A 15017-nucleotide genomic window follows, 5' to 3' on the forward strand; every position below is an offset into this window, starting at 1 on the left:
ATCAATTTTCAAGATCGCTCCCTAACAAACTATAAATAACATGATTCTCTGCACATATGGATTTATCAATAACTTGAGATAGTAAATAACTTGGAAGTTTATAGTAAAAGGCAAGTGAAACATTATCAAATTTTAGACTGATTGAACATCTAAAGATTGAGTTGAGTCCTAGCTTTACGTTTTACACAAATAAGAGTGAGTTCCTCAACAAAGAGTGATTAATCTATTTCTTGACGAATTATTCTTCTTGGCCAAGGCCCCCCTTCCCCTTATTGGCAGTGAGTCTGTCGGGAAAATGGCCCTAGCTAAGTAGCATGACTCATTTCTTGACGTGGACAAGAAGACCTGCAAATTGATTTGGTCCTGTGGCAATTTGAGAAAATATAGATGCTCTTTTCTCTTTACTAATACTAAAGTCATTTAATTGAGATTCACAAAACGAGCCAAATCTCAGCACAATAACTTGGAACAAAAACTCAACTTATACCACCTCTTAACAAGGGCACATGTCAAACTGATCTAGAGCATAGTGTATTTTACATGCAAGCAAAGTATCTACCCCAGCCCAATGGTCAAAAAAATAAAGTAACAGCTCGACTAAACCAATTAGACCATAGTCACTTTGACAAGACATTTGGAGCAAAAGCAACAAACACAGCGATCATGGTGAAATAAGATGGCATTGACACGTCACCTTCATCCCTTGCCGCAAAGTTGATCCACACTAATACAAGATCAAAGATGTACACGTGCAACAAATCAACTACATTATAGCCCAATTTATTAGTTGAAATCCATTAATATTTTGCTCATTGCCTCTTTGCTGCACACAAGTGACCAAACTACAGATCATATCATTTAAGCATACTCTTCTATTCTCAAGTGCAGTTCAGCTACTAAATATAAACAAGAAAGTAACAACGTTTCAAATAGAATACTCTCATCTTCCCTAAATCCAACATAGCCTAAAATGAAGCAGAAATGCTAAAAGAAATACAGTTCACTGGCTACAGCACCTGATACACATCAAGATTAACACTAACTCCCGGATCTGGAAGCACTAGGAATTTGGTACTCGACTCCCCTGACTACACGCAAGGGGAAATCCTTATTTACATACTAATTTCACAGCCTACTATTTAAGTTACACAGAAACATGGCGCGGGCTTCACAACAACATTAAAATTCTATGAACAACTTTCTGCAGTCATATGTCCATGCCATCAAATATTTCTTCATCTTCCTCGTAACTTAACTCATTGGCAACAAGGCCTTCATCCACCAAGTTACTGATATAAAAATTAGGTGATAAACACGAGGAAAATCCTGTAGTTAACAAAAAAAAGATAACTGATTAAGGAATGTAAGCAGTAAATTACCTTAAACAGCTGAAACGGAAGCTCACAACACGTCTGAGCTTTCTATTGTAGAAGAAGAAATGGTAAGACCATCTGAAATTGAAAGAGAGGTGCATGTCACAACGGACTGAAGCCACAGGCAAAGCACTTAAATTTGGTTAAATTAAATCTCACATGGCTCCTCTCTCGAGGAACGGATCTGCCTCTGGCTCTGGGCTGTAACTATAGATTTCACTTTCTGCTAGTTTCACAACCTGCATAACCGACATGTCAACAGCCTGCTTCACTAATTTATTTTTTTCGTTCTTATGAAAGCATACCTCATCTAAAGCCTTGTACAAAGTCTCCAGAAGAGGGCTCTCACTTTCCGCAAGCCATTCCTGAAACCAAAAGTAGAAGGAAACTCAGATGAGAGTTCCAAGAAAAGTCATAACCAGTACAAGACACCAAACTAATAAAAACAAGTAGGAAACCAGGTACAGCAATTCATGTGACAAAGCTCAAATTCAGAACCCCAGAAATGTAAGCTTTAATGTTCTCGCAATTCATCAATAACTGAATCAAATGAACAAAATAAGAGGTAGAAGAAGATGACTACAAAAACTATTATGATATACTTTATTTCTATCTATTTTAAGAAATAAGAAACACTTGCAGAAGATACAACCCATTCTCCACCATTTGGAAGTGCACCAATTTTTCCTCATCTCATCATCTAGTAATCTAAATTCAAGAAAATGAATTAGGTTTATTTGTTTGACAATGCAAACTAGCATGCCCTTTCACGAAATCAATTCACAGGCCTTAGAAAAAGAGAGGACTTGTCTACATATACTCTAGTAGATTTTTATGATAGCCACTTAATTTGAAAGAGTTTTAATTAATTAATTGATTATTTGACACTTAGATAAAAAGTATAAAATCCATATGTTTTCCCTTTCAAGAATCTCCTGTGATGAGAGTGAAGGAAGATAATAACAGTTCAAATACAACCTTGTACAGATGATTGCATGTTGCTAGGGATCAAAGCAGAAGTTATGAACATAGCTAAAATTGATTAAATGGGCTAGTTGACAAATAATTGCAGCATTGCAAATTGACAACACTAGTGTGCAGAAAAATGTGCCCTGGGTGTGTGACAAAGACGGGACAAAAATAAGAGTGAAAAGCTTCTTCCAGTCTAATGGAGGTAAAAGGACCGAAAACTATAGACTGTTGGATGATGCTTTGTTGACACAGCTTAATCCACATCATAGGCTGGAGGATTTGGAGCAAAAGGTTAGAAGCATACCCAATACCCAGTCCTACTTATAAAAATGTTACCCTAGAAATCAAAAAGCTTGAAGAGCTTATATTTTAAATTTAACTAAAACGTACACATTTAATCAAACGATAAAATTTCCATTTGATATCTGAGTCTCTATTCATTTTTAATAAAACATTACAATTCTTACTTCATCCACAAATTGAATAACGGAACTAAATGAACAACTAGTATTTCCTTTTTCCCCACCTTTTTTATTTATTTATTTTTTGAATTTCACATTACTTCCCAGAGGAGAGACAAACCAAGGTCAGCGACCTGGTAAGGATTCATTCTAACCACTTGAGATAGGCCTTGGCCTCGAATAACTAGGATCTCACAGCACTCCATACAATTAAAAGTAACAAACTTTGAATACTGTCAAAAGTGATTTTTTTCAAACTTGTAAGCTCAGCGATTTAGTTCTCATCATTATGCTGATTAGCTAACAATTTTCTTAAATTTCAAAACAAAATGAAGAGCAATTATCAATGAGTATGGTTAAAAGATAAAAATATATATCCTCACTTAATAGTCTCACATCAATCCAAATGTTAACTAATATGTACTGTATAAAATATAGAGTGTGTTTGAGCCACATTCTTTTTAAAGAATGTATTTTGAAATAATAGATTGATAGAGAATGTGTGGTTAAAAAAAAATAAAATTTTTTTGATTTGCGCGTAATATTATTTTAATGAAGAATATGTGGTTGAAAAGAGAGAGGAAAAATGTATTTTGAGAAAAATGGGAATCAAACACCTCCTAACATTGAATCCACGTGCCAATACTATGACGTCTAGTAACACATGCCAATCCTATGAAGTCTAGTAAGGTCAGAAGAAAAATGAGAATGTGTGGTTAAAAAAAATGAAATTTTTTTGATTTGCGCGTAATATTATTTTAATGAAGAATATGTGGTTGAAAAGAAAGAGGAAAAATGTATTTTGAGAAAAATGGGAATCAAACACCCCCTAACATTGAATCCACGTGCCAATACTATGACGTCTAGTAACACATGCCAATCCTATGAAGTCTAGTAAGGTCAGAAGAAAAATGAGTGTCAAGTGATATCTAAAGAGTTGCAGAAGATATGATTAGCAGTGACTGTCATCTCTTAAGTTGTCAGACAGAAATACAACTGCAAAATGTTTGACCATGCAATGCTTGATAAGAGGGAGCTTATGATGATAACTAACAGAAAAGCTGTAGCTTCTGTGGGCATTCTTGGTGGCATGGAGAGATTACACAGAGACACTGGATAGGTCAAGAGTCACAATCGAGACTCAAGATTTATGAAATTGAACATCTACTATAACCTCATTAACTTCTTAAATGAGTTTTAAGCAATAACCAATGCTTACAATCATTGAGAATGTGACATCAGCGATCAAGCCAAATGTTTTGTTGCATAGAAAAGAGAGAGACAATAGCAAGGAATGCATCCTATGGCAGCTGTTCTTGCTCTAAACTACAGCCAGTAGGTAGTTGTACTCTACAAAATAACATTTTTTATAGATTTGAACAAGAAGCTGGAGCTTTATTTCAGACTTGATTCTAATTAAGTTCATTTCACTCCAACAATAAAGCCTTCCCATATTTTTACTAGAAAACTCAATATGCACCTAGTGGTAATGAAAATTTCTTCTATTAACTTTTAAGGGGTGCTCAATTATTTTGATTTACATAACAAATAGTAGATTTCGTACTACCTTTGATGCTTCAAGCATATAAACATCAAATATCTGCTTGAAATTGTCCCAGCTCTCTTCTGTGAAAAATTGGTGAGCCTTCACTGCACTGGTAAACCAAAAGTTGGCAGCTTATAGCATAATGAGACGAAAATTTTAGAAGCATCAGGGATGCAAGGCAGCATTGATGCAAACAAAGAGACAAGATGTCAATTGTTATGATGTTGGGAAATGGAGAGACTTGAACTCTCAGCTCCAATTAGAGCAACAGTAATTCAAACTGTCTGTCAAACCTTCTGACAACACTCCCAAGAATGGTAAGAGAGGATTATTTGGCGGGATGTCATGTCGCCAGGAAAGCTGACAGTAACATTACCCATAATCCTCATTGAACCCATGTAAAACATTAATAATACTGTACAACATAAGATACCTGAAATCATAATCGGGATACATGTGGTTGAGAGTCAGAAGAAGATAAATCAATGTCTTTCGGCTGTCATGTCATTTAAGAAATTAGTAATAGATTACATATAGATGATCTATATATGACAGGGATTTAGATCGAATTCACCACCTGGATCTACAAGATAAATATTCAACAGGTGAAGAAGAGTCTGTATCTGAAGACTTTCCAAGATAATCAAGAATCTGAATTCCAAAGTTCAGTTGAGCAATGAAAGTAAAAAAACTGAGTTAATTAACTGTCAGGTAAAAGGCAACTAATTTAGACACTAATGGTAAAATGAAAAAACTACACTAGAACATCTACCCAAAAAGCATTCCTCAAGAAATTTTTAAAAATGACTCCAAGGAGATACAATACCAAAAACAGGTGTGTTAGCCAACCACATGCATATCATATATATTTCAGAAGCATCACACATACACAACGTATAACCGACGTATAAACGCTGGTCTTCTCCAACAACTAACGGTGTTCAATTTAGTGCCAAGAGATTCATTTGCTCTTTTTCCTTTTTTCCCTAACAATGGATAATTAAAAAAAGTTCAGTTTAATTTAGTTTTGGTTAATCATTTCAAATTCACTTAACTTGATGTCTGAAGCATCACCGCAGAAACCAAAGAGTTGGTCATCTTACTTAGATTCCTCAAGTGAATTGACAGATGAAATAATTGATCCATTTTCCTAATAAATGAAGCAGTATGAAACCTTGTGGCCCATGAAAATGAAACACATCTAGTCAAATAGAGTTTTAATTCTTCACTACGCAACAATCAAGAATTCTGCTTCTATACAAATTACAATTTAGCACTTTCACACTTTTTTTATGTATCAAATGGCCTCCTTTCACTCTTGCACAAATTTAGCAAATTGTACACTTCTTACGTGGCCCCACGTGTATTCAACAATTCACAGATTCTCTCACCTGTCTAACTTCTCAATTTTTCTTTTTCTTGATCATGACTTATACAAGCATGAAGATATTTTAGCCCTTGTTTGAGCCCCATTATTTGGAAAAAATGCATCCATAAACAGTGTCTTCACATAATTTTAACCACATATTCTTCTATAAAATAATATTACAAGCAAATTTTAAAATTTTCCTTATTTTTTAACCACACATTTCACATCAATACACTATTCAAAAATATATTTTTATGACAAAAATGGGGATCAAACAAGGGCTTAATCTCCAATCTCATGCAAATATACAGATTTGCAAATTAGATTTACGAGCTCAACTTTATCTCTATTTTCCCCTTTCTCGGGACTATTACTATCAGCGTACAAAAAGGAAAAATCGGGTACTAAGGCTTCCCTCTGTGAGGCAAGGCATAAGCCTCAAGGCGCTTTGAGGCATAAGCCTCACCATAAACCAAAAAAATACAAATATAGTAAATAAGACAGTAACAAGCAAACTTCAAAATCATACACAATAAAGCAATCTAAAATGTTACTTGAAAACAAAACAAAATTTATTATAAAGTTGTAAAATTAAATGCGAATATGTGGAAGAAAAGGACAAACAGAATACCATTGCAGTTATCAGAAAAGAAATTACTGATTCAATAAAAACAAGTTTCTGATTTCATCTTAAATCTTCTTTTACTTTGCAGTTATTATAGTATTTAGTTAGATAGTCACGGGGACACGTATCTCCATTCCATAATGGAGAATGCCAACAGTTAGGATTTATTAAAAAAATATAGAATCCACTCATGGTGGGAGAAGTCCTTGCTATATTAGGCACTAATCTAATTTTAACATATAATTTCAACTAATAACATTGCCGAAACAAGATTACATTCATATATGTATCAGGGATGCATGAATGTCATTTTTTCTAAACACAAGTAAAGTCGAAGATGAGACGGAGAAGCAGTTGACCAGCAATGAGAAGACCAACAACCAGAAAAAGATATGAAGAGAAAATAAAATCAGAAAAAGAAAGAAAAAGATCAAGTAGCCTTTGTCAGAGCTGCTACCATAGCGGAGTCGGTGCTCGCCAAAACTTCTGATGTTAGTTTTAAGTTTATTTTGGCTTTTGTGTGTTTAACCCTTATTTTATTCTTATTTATATTCACTAATCCTTATTTTGAGATTAACCAAACAGAAGTTTGTCTTTCAAAGCTGGTTATACAAAGCAAAAAAGTGGGCTTTAAATACGAGTGGTTCCAAGCCCATACACCAAAGAAGAAAAATGGAACACATGCCTCATATAGACTGAGGAATCCGCTGTGAGGCTTACGCCTAAGCCTCATAAAGACGTTTAAATATTCGTGCCTAAGTGCCATTTGTCAGCACCTCACATTGAGGTGCACCTTAGAAACATTTTTTTAAACAATGATGCCTTAAACCCCTCACTTTCGTGCTTTCTTTTTCCTTCTCTCTGTATAAATCTGACATACCACCTTTCAGCTTCATTTATAAATATCATCCATTTATCAAGAAAATATTTCGAAATATGCTTTTCCTTGGGCAGGAAAAATCAAACTAATATTCTTTGACCATTTCTATTTTTTTCGCATCTGTTACATAATGCAATTCCTCCTGCCACCTGCTCATTCTAAGGTAAGCATACTTGGATGATTCAGCATCAAAAATTAATAAAATACATATTGAAAATCTTAAATAAAAAAATTACAACAAATCAAGAAATATAATGTTCTATGCTAAAAGGTAAAACTGCCATAATCTCGGAGAGATTCATTTACACCTATTTGACTGCTACATAACCAGAAAAATGATTACCCACCAGTAATCATCTTGGAGAATGGCAAGAAACTCATTTGAAAATTCAATATAAGATCCTGATGCTACCTGAGAAGATTTTCTACATAGAGTGAACTAAAGATGAAGTATCATTTGAATTAACTGTTCATTAAATTTTTTATTTTATTTTATACCATTCTTTCAAATAGCTTGAAAACTGAAAATATGCATTTCATCAAGGCATAAAAAAAAGAGTATTCATTTCCCTTTTTTTTACTTTCATTTCCATTGTTATCCATTACTTCGAAGGGATGATCCACCACTTTTCCAAATTCTTTTTCATTTCATGAGAAAAAATATTATAGCTTATTCTTTCTTTTAAGAAGAGTTCCAATTATACATAAGATTGCAAATTTCTACGGCAATTACAAAGGACTTCATGAATTAACATATTGTTTAAGTTACTATTCAAAAACTAGACATATCGCATGACAAATTACATTAATCGAACGCACCTCAGTCTCCAAACTAATCGAGAGCTTCTTATCTGTTCCAGTATGTTTGCCTAGAAAAACAAAAAGTAAAACAAATACCAAAGTACTGAAATCCACCCACAAGCATATTGTGTTCGTACAATTCAAATCATACTTACAAGAGTAAGCTTCAAGGCATCCTTTGATAGTACGTTCTCCAAGATTCACGTGACTCAAGAAATCATTAATTCTGGGATAGCATACCATAATTTAATGCTTAAAAAGAATAAACAAAGAATTTGAAATCTGAAAGCATAATGGAAAGGAATCATTTTTTAGAGATTGCATTAAAGTAATAGTTTCTGCTGAATAGTTCAAAACTCACTGATCAAGAGGAGTGTATTCCAAGTACTTCATGATGCGTATAATTAAATCACCTGACTTAACTGACAATTTTTCTTTGTCCCTGCACCAAAGCTTATATCTCAATCTACAAAGATTTTACAAGTCACAAAGTTCAAAACCAATTGTGCCAACCGTATCAGGTTAGAATATAAGCACAAATCTCAATATATGGTTGCAGAACACTATTTTCACTCTGTTGCTTTCCAAAAATGACACCGTGATCATACTCCAAATTGTAGATTTACTCTCTCCGACTAGAAATTTACCGCAAAGAATTCAGAGCAAGCCATACAACCAAATTGAAAATGTCCAAAGATGAATTCCATCCAAAGAAATGTTTGACGTGTCACTAGCCCAAGCACAAAAGTACAATACAGTCACAAGTTAATCCACAGTACATTTATTTTTAACTTCTGATCTGTTATTAAATTTTCAATTACAATTACTGACATCTAGTGTTACATGAGAACTAGAAGTGTAAATTCATGATGATAAGGCATGCCCTAAACTGTGTGCTTAAACATTGACCTTATCCCAGTGCTGAATTCACAATGAAAAATTAGTTCTTTACATATTTAGCAACATATTTTGTTGAGTTAATTTTCTATTACCACCTACATGATCAATTATTGTTATTGAGGTACCCTCAATGACAAACGTGGCATTGTGATGCCTTGGCAAAAGGAAATCACATTTGTACAAAGTGGAGAATTGATGCATAACTGATTACTAGAAATCAAGTACTAGCCCAAACTAAGATTTCCGCTTTCGCATCACGGTGATACCAAGTCCATGCCTCATCGAGGTGCATCGAAGTGCCTCTAACTCAAGCCTAGATAAAGGCGAGAATGAGTGTTCACGAGTCACACGGAGCGCATAATATGAGGTAGAATATATCAGCTCAATAACTTAGAAAAGTTGTCAGACCATACTCGGAAAAAAGCTAGCCTAATGTGCAAGACAAGACAAAGCACGCGAGAATCCAAGGACTTAAGTAGCCATCTTACCCAGGAGTGGTGTGCCCCCAATGTAACAACAAGACGTCTATGTCAAAGTCGTTATATTATACGTATTGTCCGCTTTGGATGGATCGTACATATGATATAACGGCTCAGGTATAGGGGTCGGGTCGTTATAAAAAAAATGCATTTTTTTTAACGACCAAGCCTCTGTGCCTAAACCGTTAACTTACATACTGTCTAGGAAAGTCTAAGCCTATCTTTACCTCACAAATTTCTATCGTGTCCGCGGGATTCAAACCCATAACCTCCCATTAAATAAGATTTTAAGTTCAATCCTATTACCAATTGGACAAGTTGTAATAACCCAAAGCTTACCCTTTAAGTCATTAAATAAGTATTGTAGAATAAAAATTTAACTTTCATAAAAATATAACTTTCGCCCTAATTACCAAAAAAAAGAACTACTAAATAAAAGTAAAATAATTTATTATTCAATAATATCTTTATTATACCACCAGTAGTCAGTTCCAAACTACAACGCATAGAACCCCAATTACCTAAATGGGAAAAATCATAAGAAATGAGTTAAATTCCTAATAAGTGAGCCACATAAATCATAATTCATATTCAAAATTTAGGAATTCTTAACGTACATAAGGAGACACGAGAATTAGAAACCAAATTTAGATGATCATAATCCCCATACATAATCATAACATAAATAGGGAGACAAAGGAATTAAGAATCGTACTTCGTTGTTATAATTCCCATGCGTAGCGCTATTGAACTCTGGACATGGCCGAGACTCCTATGGGAGGCGACAGTGGGGAATTTTACACAATGAACTTACACATATAAGATCCATATCATATTCATAAATCGAATTCCGTATTTTAATGTATGAAAAGCGATTCAATATACAATGTATGTCTGCACTTACCTTGATAATTTGAAGAGAATTGTAGTAAATACATATTGGAGAATTTAACTTCTTCAACAAAGTGATAATTTTTGTTTGTTTATGGGTGTGATTTATGTGTGTATCTATAGGTGCATTTAATTGTGCACTGAATAAGGTAATAATTGATACGAATCAGATAATTTAAATTAATAAATCATAATTATATACATATAGACACACATTATTTTAGTAATTATAGATATTGGAAAATATTTCTTCTTAATTTATGTCAATTTCCTTAAATTAGAAATAGAAATTATGCTAGTTTCCATAATCTTTTCCTTAATTAACTTTAACTTTTTTTTGAGTAAGACAATTAACATATATGTATATCTATACACGTATACGGAAATTTATCATTTTTCTATAATCATTACTTGAACCTCTCATTTAAGCATGGATGGAGTGGCACATATATGGCGAAAGTGACCAAGGAAGGAACCTTCTTAATTTATCTTTCATATACATGGTAATTATGTATTCTCCATCAAAATCATGTCCATCTATAAATCTATAGAGAAATAGGAACTAAATTGCACGTGGGATCCCTCAACTATGGGAAATGTGCAATATGGTCCCTAAACAATGGAAAATCATCAATTTGGCCCCCTAACTTTTGGGTTGTTATAATGCTGTCCAATTAGTAACTTAAATCTCTCTTAAGGAGAGGTCATGAGTTCGAGTACAGGGATGCGATAGAAAGTCGTGAAAAGGTAAATAGGCAGACGCCCACCCAAAGCGAACAATACGTATAATATAACAGTTTGGGCATAGAGGCCAGATTATTACAAAAGTGTGAATTTTTGCGTAACAACCCAGCTCTTGTGCCCAAACTGTTAATTTACGTACTGTCCGCTCTGGATAAGCATGTCCCCACTTATCCCCTCAAACCTTCACAATAGAAATCCGTGAGGGACAAGTGGGCAGATGCCCACCCAGAGTGGATAGTAAGTAAGTCAACAACTTAAAACACAAAGTCTGAGTCGTTACGCTCAATCCTGTGTAAGCCGTTCTATCTAACTCTACAAGAGTGTTTGAACCCTCTACCAATTAATACCAAGTAGTCATCCACTCAAGTTAAATATAAGCATCAGAACTCAATTAGTTGATATTGAGGTGTTGTTACAATAGCCCAATCCCAAGGTTACAAGGACCTAAGGATGATTGAGATTAAATCATGAAGTGTTAAAATTCGTTTTGTTTCTTTGTTGCTGTAAAAAAAGGTGATAAATTGTGAGAGAGAAACGAAAATCATCAAGAGAATTTTCAAAATTTACTTTTCTCTCTATCTGTTTTAGTGTCTCTGAAGTCTAAACTGCACTTATAACATTTTTGTAGATCCTTTTTTTGTTGAAATAACAACCAATGGTGTCTGTTTCATATGATTTCCAAAGTTTCAGGTTCACCTTGTTGATCAAAGGCTTCGGTAAGAGTTTCTACATCAATAGTTATCGTCACAAAACCTCATTCTTTACCTCCTCGTCTCAACTAAAAACGTGGCAATTAAGTCATAAGGAGGATGTTCAACAGCCAGAGCCTTTCATAAAGGCAAATATCATAAGATGTTCTACATGCAAATTAAAGAGTTATCTTATTGCTTTCTTTGCTTTTTTTTAACACGGAGATGAGAAACCAATTGGCTCAGTTGCTATTTCTACATAACTATGGAAGCAACTTTTATGGTTGAAAAAATGTTAAGGTTCTGTTGGAAACCTATCAAAATATGCATCATAACATAGAGTCAGGGTTTGACATAGTAATGAAATAAAATAGGATCTTCAGGGTCCGAACAAATAGGCTTATTCAAAAAATGACTTATTCCTTAGAAGTAAATCGAGAGATCATGCACCTCCCTTCCCTAGTTACATAAGAAAAAGGTACAGGTGGTTGGATCCAACCTATCTGTGAAATGAACATGATGCTTGATGCTTAGCCATTTAAAACATTGATGAAATTCAAATGAATAGTGTCAGCAAAATAACTGTGCATCAGGAAAGCAGAAATTAAAATGATGACCTTCCATAAAAAATTAATGAACCAGGCATATAACAGCCTATAACTAGAGTTTGGATAATTATACAAACATTAGAATTCCTCAAATCGATTCTAAGTTATCCATTCAATGACCTTATAAATCATCAGGCCATCTCCAACGCTACACCAAAATTTGCACCATTTTGCACCAAATCAAAATTTTTCTCCAGCCATTACACCAAAACTTGTACCAAATAAACAGTGCTTTATTATTTTATTCATTTTTTTCGATTCCTGACAATGTATTTATTTTAAAAAATTATTTATTTATTTTATAACTATATAAATTACTAAATCATAACTTCGTTAAATTAACAAATATATTGATTACTAAATTATTCACGTGTTTTATATATTATGTTAAATTAAGAAAAATAATTGATTATATTATTAATTTATGATAAGCAATTACGTTAAATTTACAAAAATAATAAACTTTACGTTAAATTAAACTTTAAACCTAAACTTTACGAATTAAACTTTACGTTAAATTAACAATTACGTTAATTATTATTGAATATACTATTAAAAATAATAAACTTTAATAATATAATTAATAGTGTAATTAATTATCATCATCATCAATTATTATTATTATAGAACAAAAATAACACAAATACCCTTAACTATTATCTTTGAAAAATAAAAATAAGGGCAAAATGGACATTACACCATTTGGTGCAAAAAATGGTGTAATGAATAGTGTTGCACTATTCATGTTACACCATTTTGCACCAAAATTTGGGGCAATGGTTGCACGAAATTTGCACCAAATTTTGGTGCAATTTGGTGCAATAGGGCTTGCATTGGAGATGCCCTCAGAGTATGGTTAACTAGAATGTTTTTGTCATTTCATCCAAGGTTGATCAAATGCTTCTCTTCAAATTTTGACTCTAAGGGTGCATTTGATTACAAGTATTGAATTTGCATGAAAAGAAAATAAATTATAGGCAATTCAATTTCTCAGAACTTATTTACATGAAAATTGTCAATTAAATGTATTTGATTGATTTAATTTTCGAACTAGAAAATATTATACATGTCCATGTTTTATTGATGGATGAGAAAGAGTCAATAGATAAGAGAGAGAAAGAAAGAGTGAATTCTCTATAAAATAAAATCTTATTCCCCTAAAAAAAATATTTTCCTTGATTTTAAGAAAAATATGGTCACGTGACCAAAAGCAGAAAAATGCTTTCCATGGAAGAAAATCAAACGGCACAAAAGTAGGAATGTGGGTGAAAAAAACACATTGTTCATAGAAAATATTAGTAATCAAACGCAACCTAATTTTTCAACTACATCATGCTTTTCGACACTAATAATCATCACCAATAAATACCATCCATAACAAAATTCTGCACCTATTTCATTTTCTTTTTTTTTCCCCAAAATACAAAATTATGCTGAAATAAGAATATAAAAACAGAAAAACCACTAGTCAAACACAACTTTTTCTAAACTTAACAACCCATTAGATTTTAAAATTTTTAAAATTTTTGCGTACAATAAAATCCAGTATTAACCTCTCAATTTTTCACATACAGAAGCAAACATAAACATTTCTAAATAAAAACAAAAATAACGCGTATATTATCGCAAATTGCCCAAAACTTTCGTAACTAAACGAACAAACAATTATTACCGAAGACCTATATTAAGTTTTTTGCATAGAAGTAGATCTATGTGTGATTTAATTGTAATAATCACAATAAAATTGAAAATTTAATGAAATATAAACATACCCGTTCGGACGATTTGAGAGAGAAAGAGAGAGAGAGTTGGTTGTCGAAATGGATTAACTTGAAAGATATTATTATTTTTAAGAAAAGTAGTGTGCACCCAGGAATAATAAAGGAATCCGGAAATTAGAATATTCCGAATTAAACGATTAGGAGGATTTAATTTTTATTTTTGTTTTGGGTTTTCGCGTGATTGGTTTGGCATTTTTGTAGTAAATTTTATGAAAAGTGATTTTTTTTAAGAATATCAGATTAAAAAGTAGAAAATTTTGAATTTATATGTAAAATTATTTTATTAAAAAATATATGATTAAAATAACAAGTTTTAAATAATTTGTAATAAATAGGAGATTAGCCCATGTTTGAAAGTTGTTTTTCTCCATTTCAATAATGTGCCTTTTAAAAAAAATTATTATTTTCACCTTTTCTCATAAGTTTTTTCTACTTTTTGACCACATTTTTAAAAAATTATTTTTTGGATATTGCTTGCAAACAAGCACTAAATTTTACAAGGATATTTCTCTTTGCACAAGACCCTCTGCACAGGGTGTGAGACATGAGGATGGACCCCACAACAGGATTCTGTGCAAATAGCACAGCCCATTTTACAATGGGATAAAATATTTGTTTTATTAATTATAACTGGTGGTGTAAAATCGTTTTCAAAAATAAAATAAAAAACCGGTGGTCTAAACTGCTCGAGTAAAGGTGAATAGTGATTGAGACCTGTAAATTTCAGGTAGATCATGCCTCCGCCAAAATCACTTTATTTTCTTTTTCTTTTAATAGTAAATAATTTATAGCATATAGATGTGATTGAAAATTTTATAGGACAATGTTATACGTATCAAAATTTTGTATTGAATCTTTTATCTACCATTCACAATAGAGGTGGAAACCAAATGTCAGC

The 15017-nt window shown here is 32.8% G+C and overlaps 1 protein-coding gene across 3 annotated transcripts; it reads right to left on the reverse strand.

The window, feature by feature from the left end:
- Positions 1–834: 834 nt before the first annotated feature.
- LOC111395431 (repressor of RNA polymerase III transcription MAF1 homolog) lies at positions 835–14215 on the reverse strand. Of its 3 annotated transcripts, XM_023021418.1 has the most exons (12): positions 14111–14190; positions 10122–10178; positions 8389–8469; positions 8183–8253; positions 8046–8095; positions 4930–5003; positions 4786–4848; positions 4374–4461; positions 1679–1738; positions 1533–1612; positions 1380–1451; positions 835–1289 (listed from the first exon to the last, which is right to left on the reverse strand). In XM_023021418.1, the coding sequence occupies exons 2-12, from the start codon at positions 10139–10141 to the stop codon at positions 1208–1210; spliced, it is 741 nt and encodes a 246-aa protein (XP_022877186.1). In that variant the 5' UTR covers positions 10142–10178; positions 14111–14190; the 3' UTR covers positions 835–1207. The 3 variants fall into 3 exon arrangements, with proteins under 3 accessions (XP_022877186.1, XP_022877187.1, XP_022877188.1); XM_023021419.1 differs by lacking the exon at positions 10122–10178 and having other exon boundaries at positions 14111–14215; XM_023021420.1 differs by lacking the exon at positions 10122–10178 and having other exon boundaries at positions 8389–8493; positions 14111–14204.
- Between the last annotated feature and the right edge of the window lie 802 nt (positions 14216–15017).

Source organism: Olea europaea, chromosome 6 (genome assembly GCF_002742605.1).
Source record: "Olea europaea var. sylvestris chromosome 6, O_europaea_v1, whole genome shotgun sequence".
Taxonomy (NCBI): domain Eukaryota; kingdom Viridiplantae; phylum Streptophyta; class Magnoliopsida; order Lamiales; family Oleaceae; genus Olea; species Olea europaea.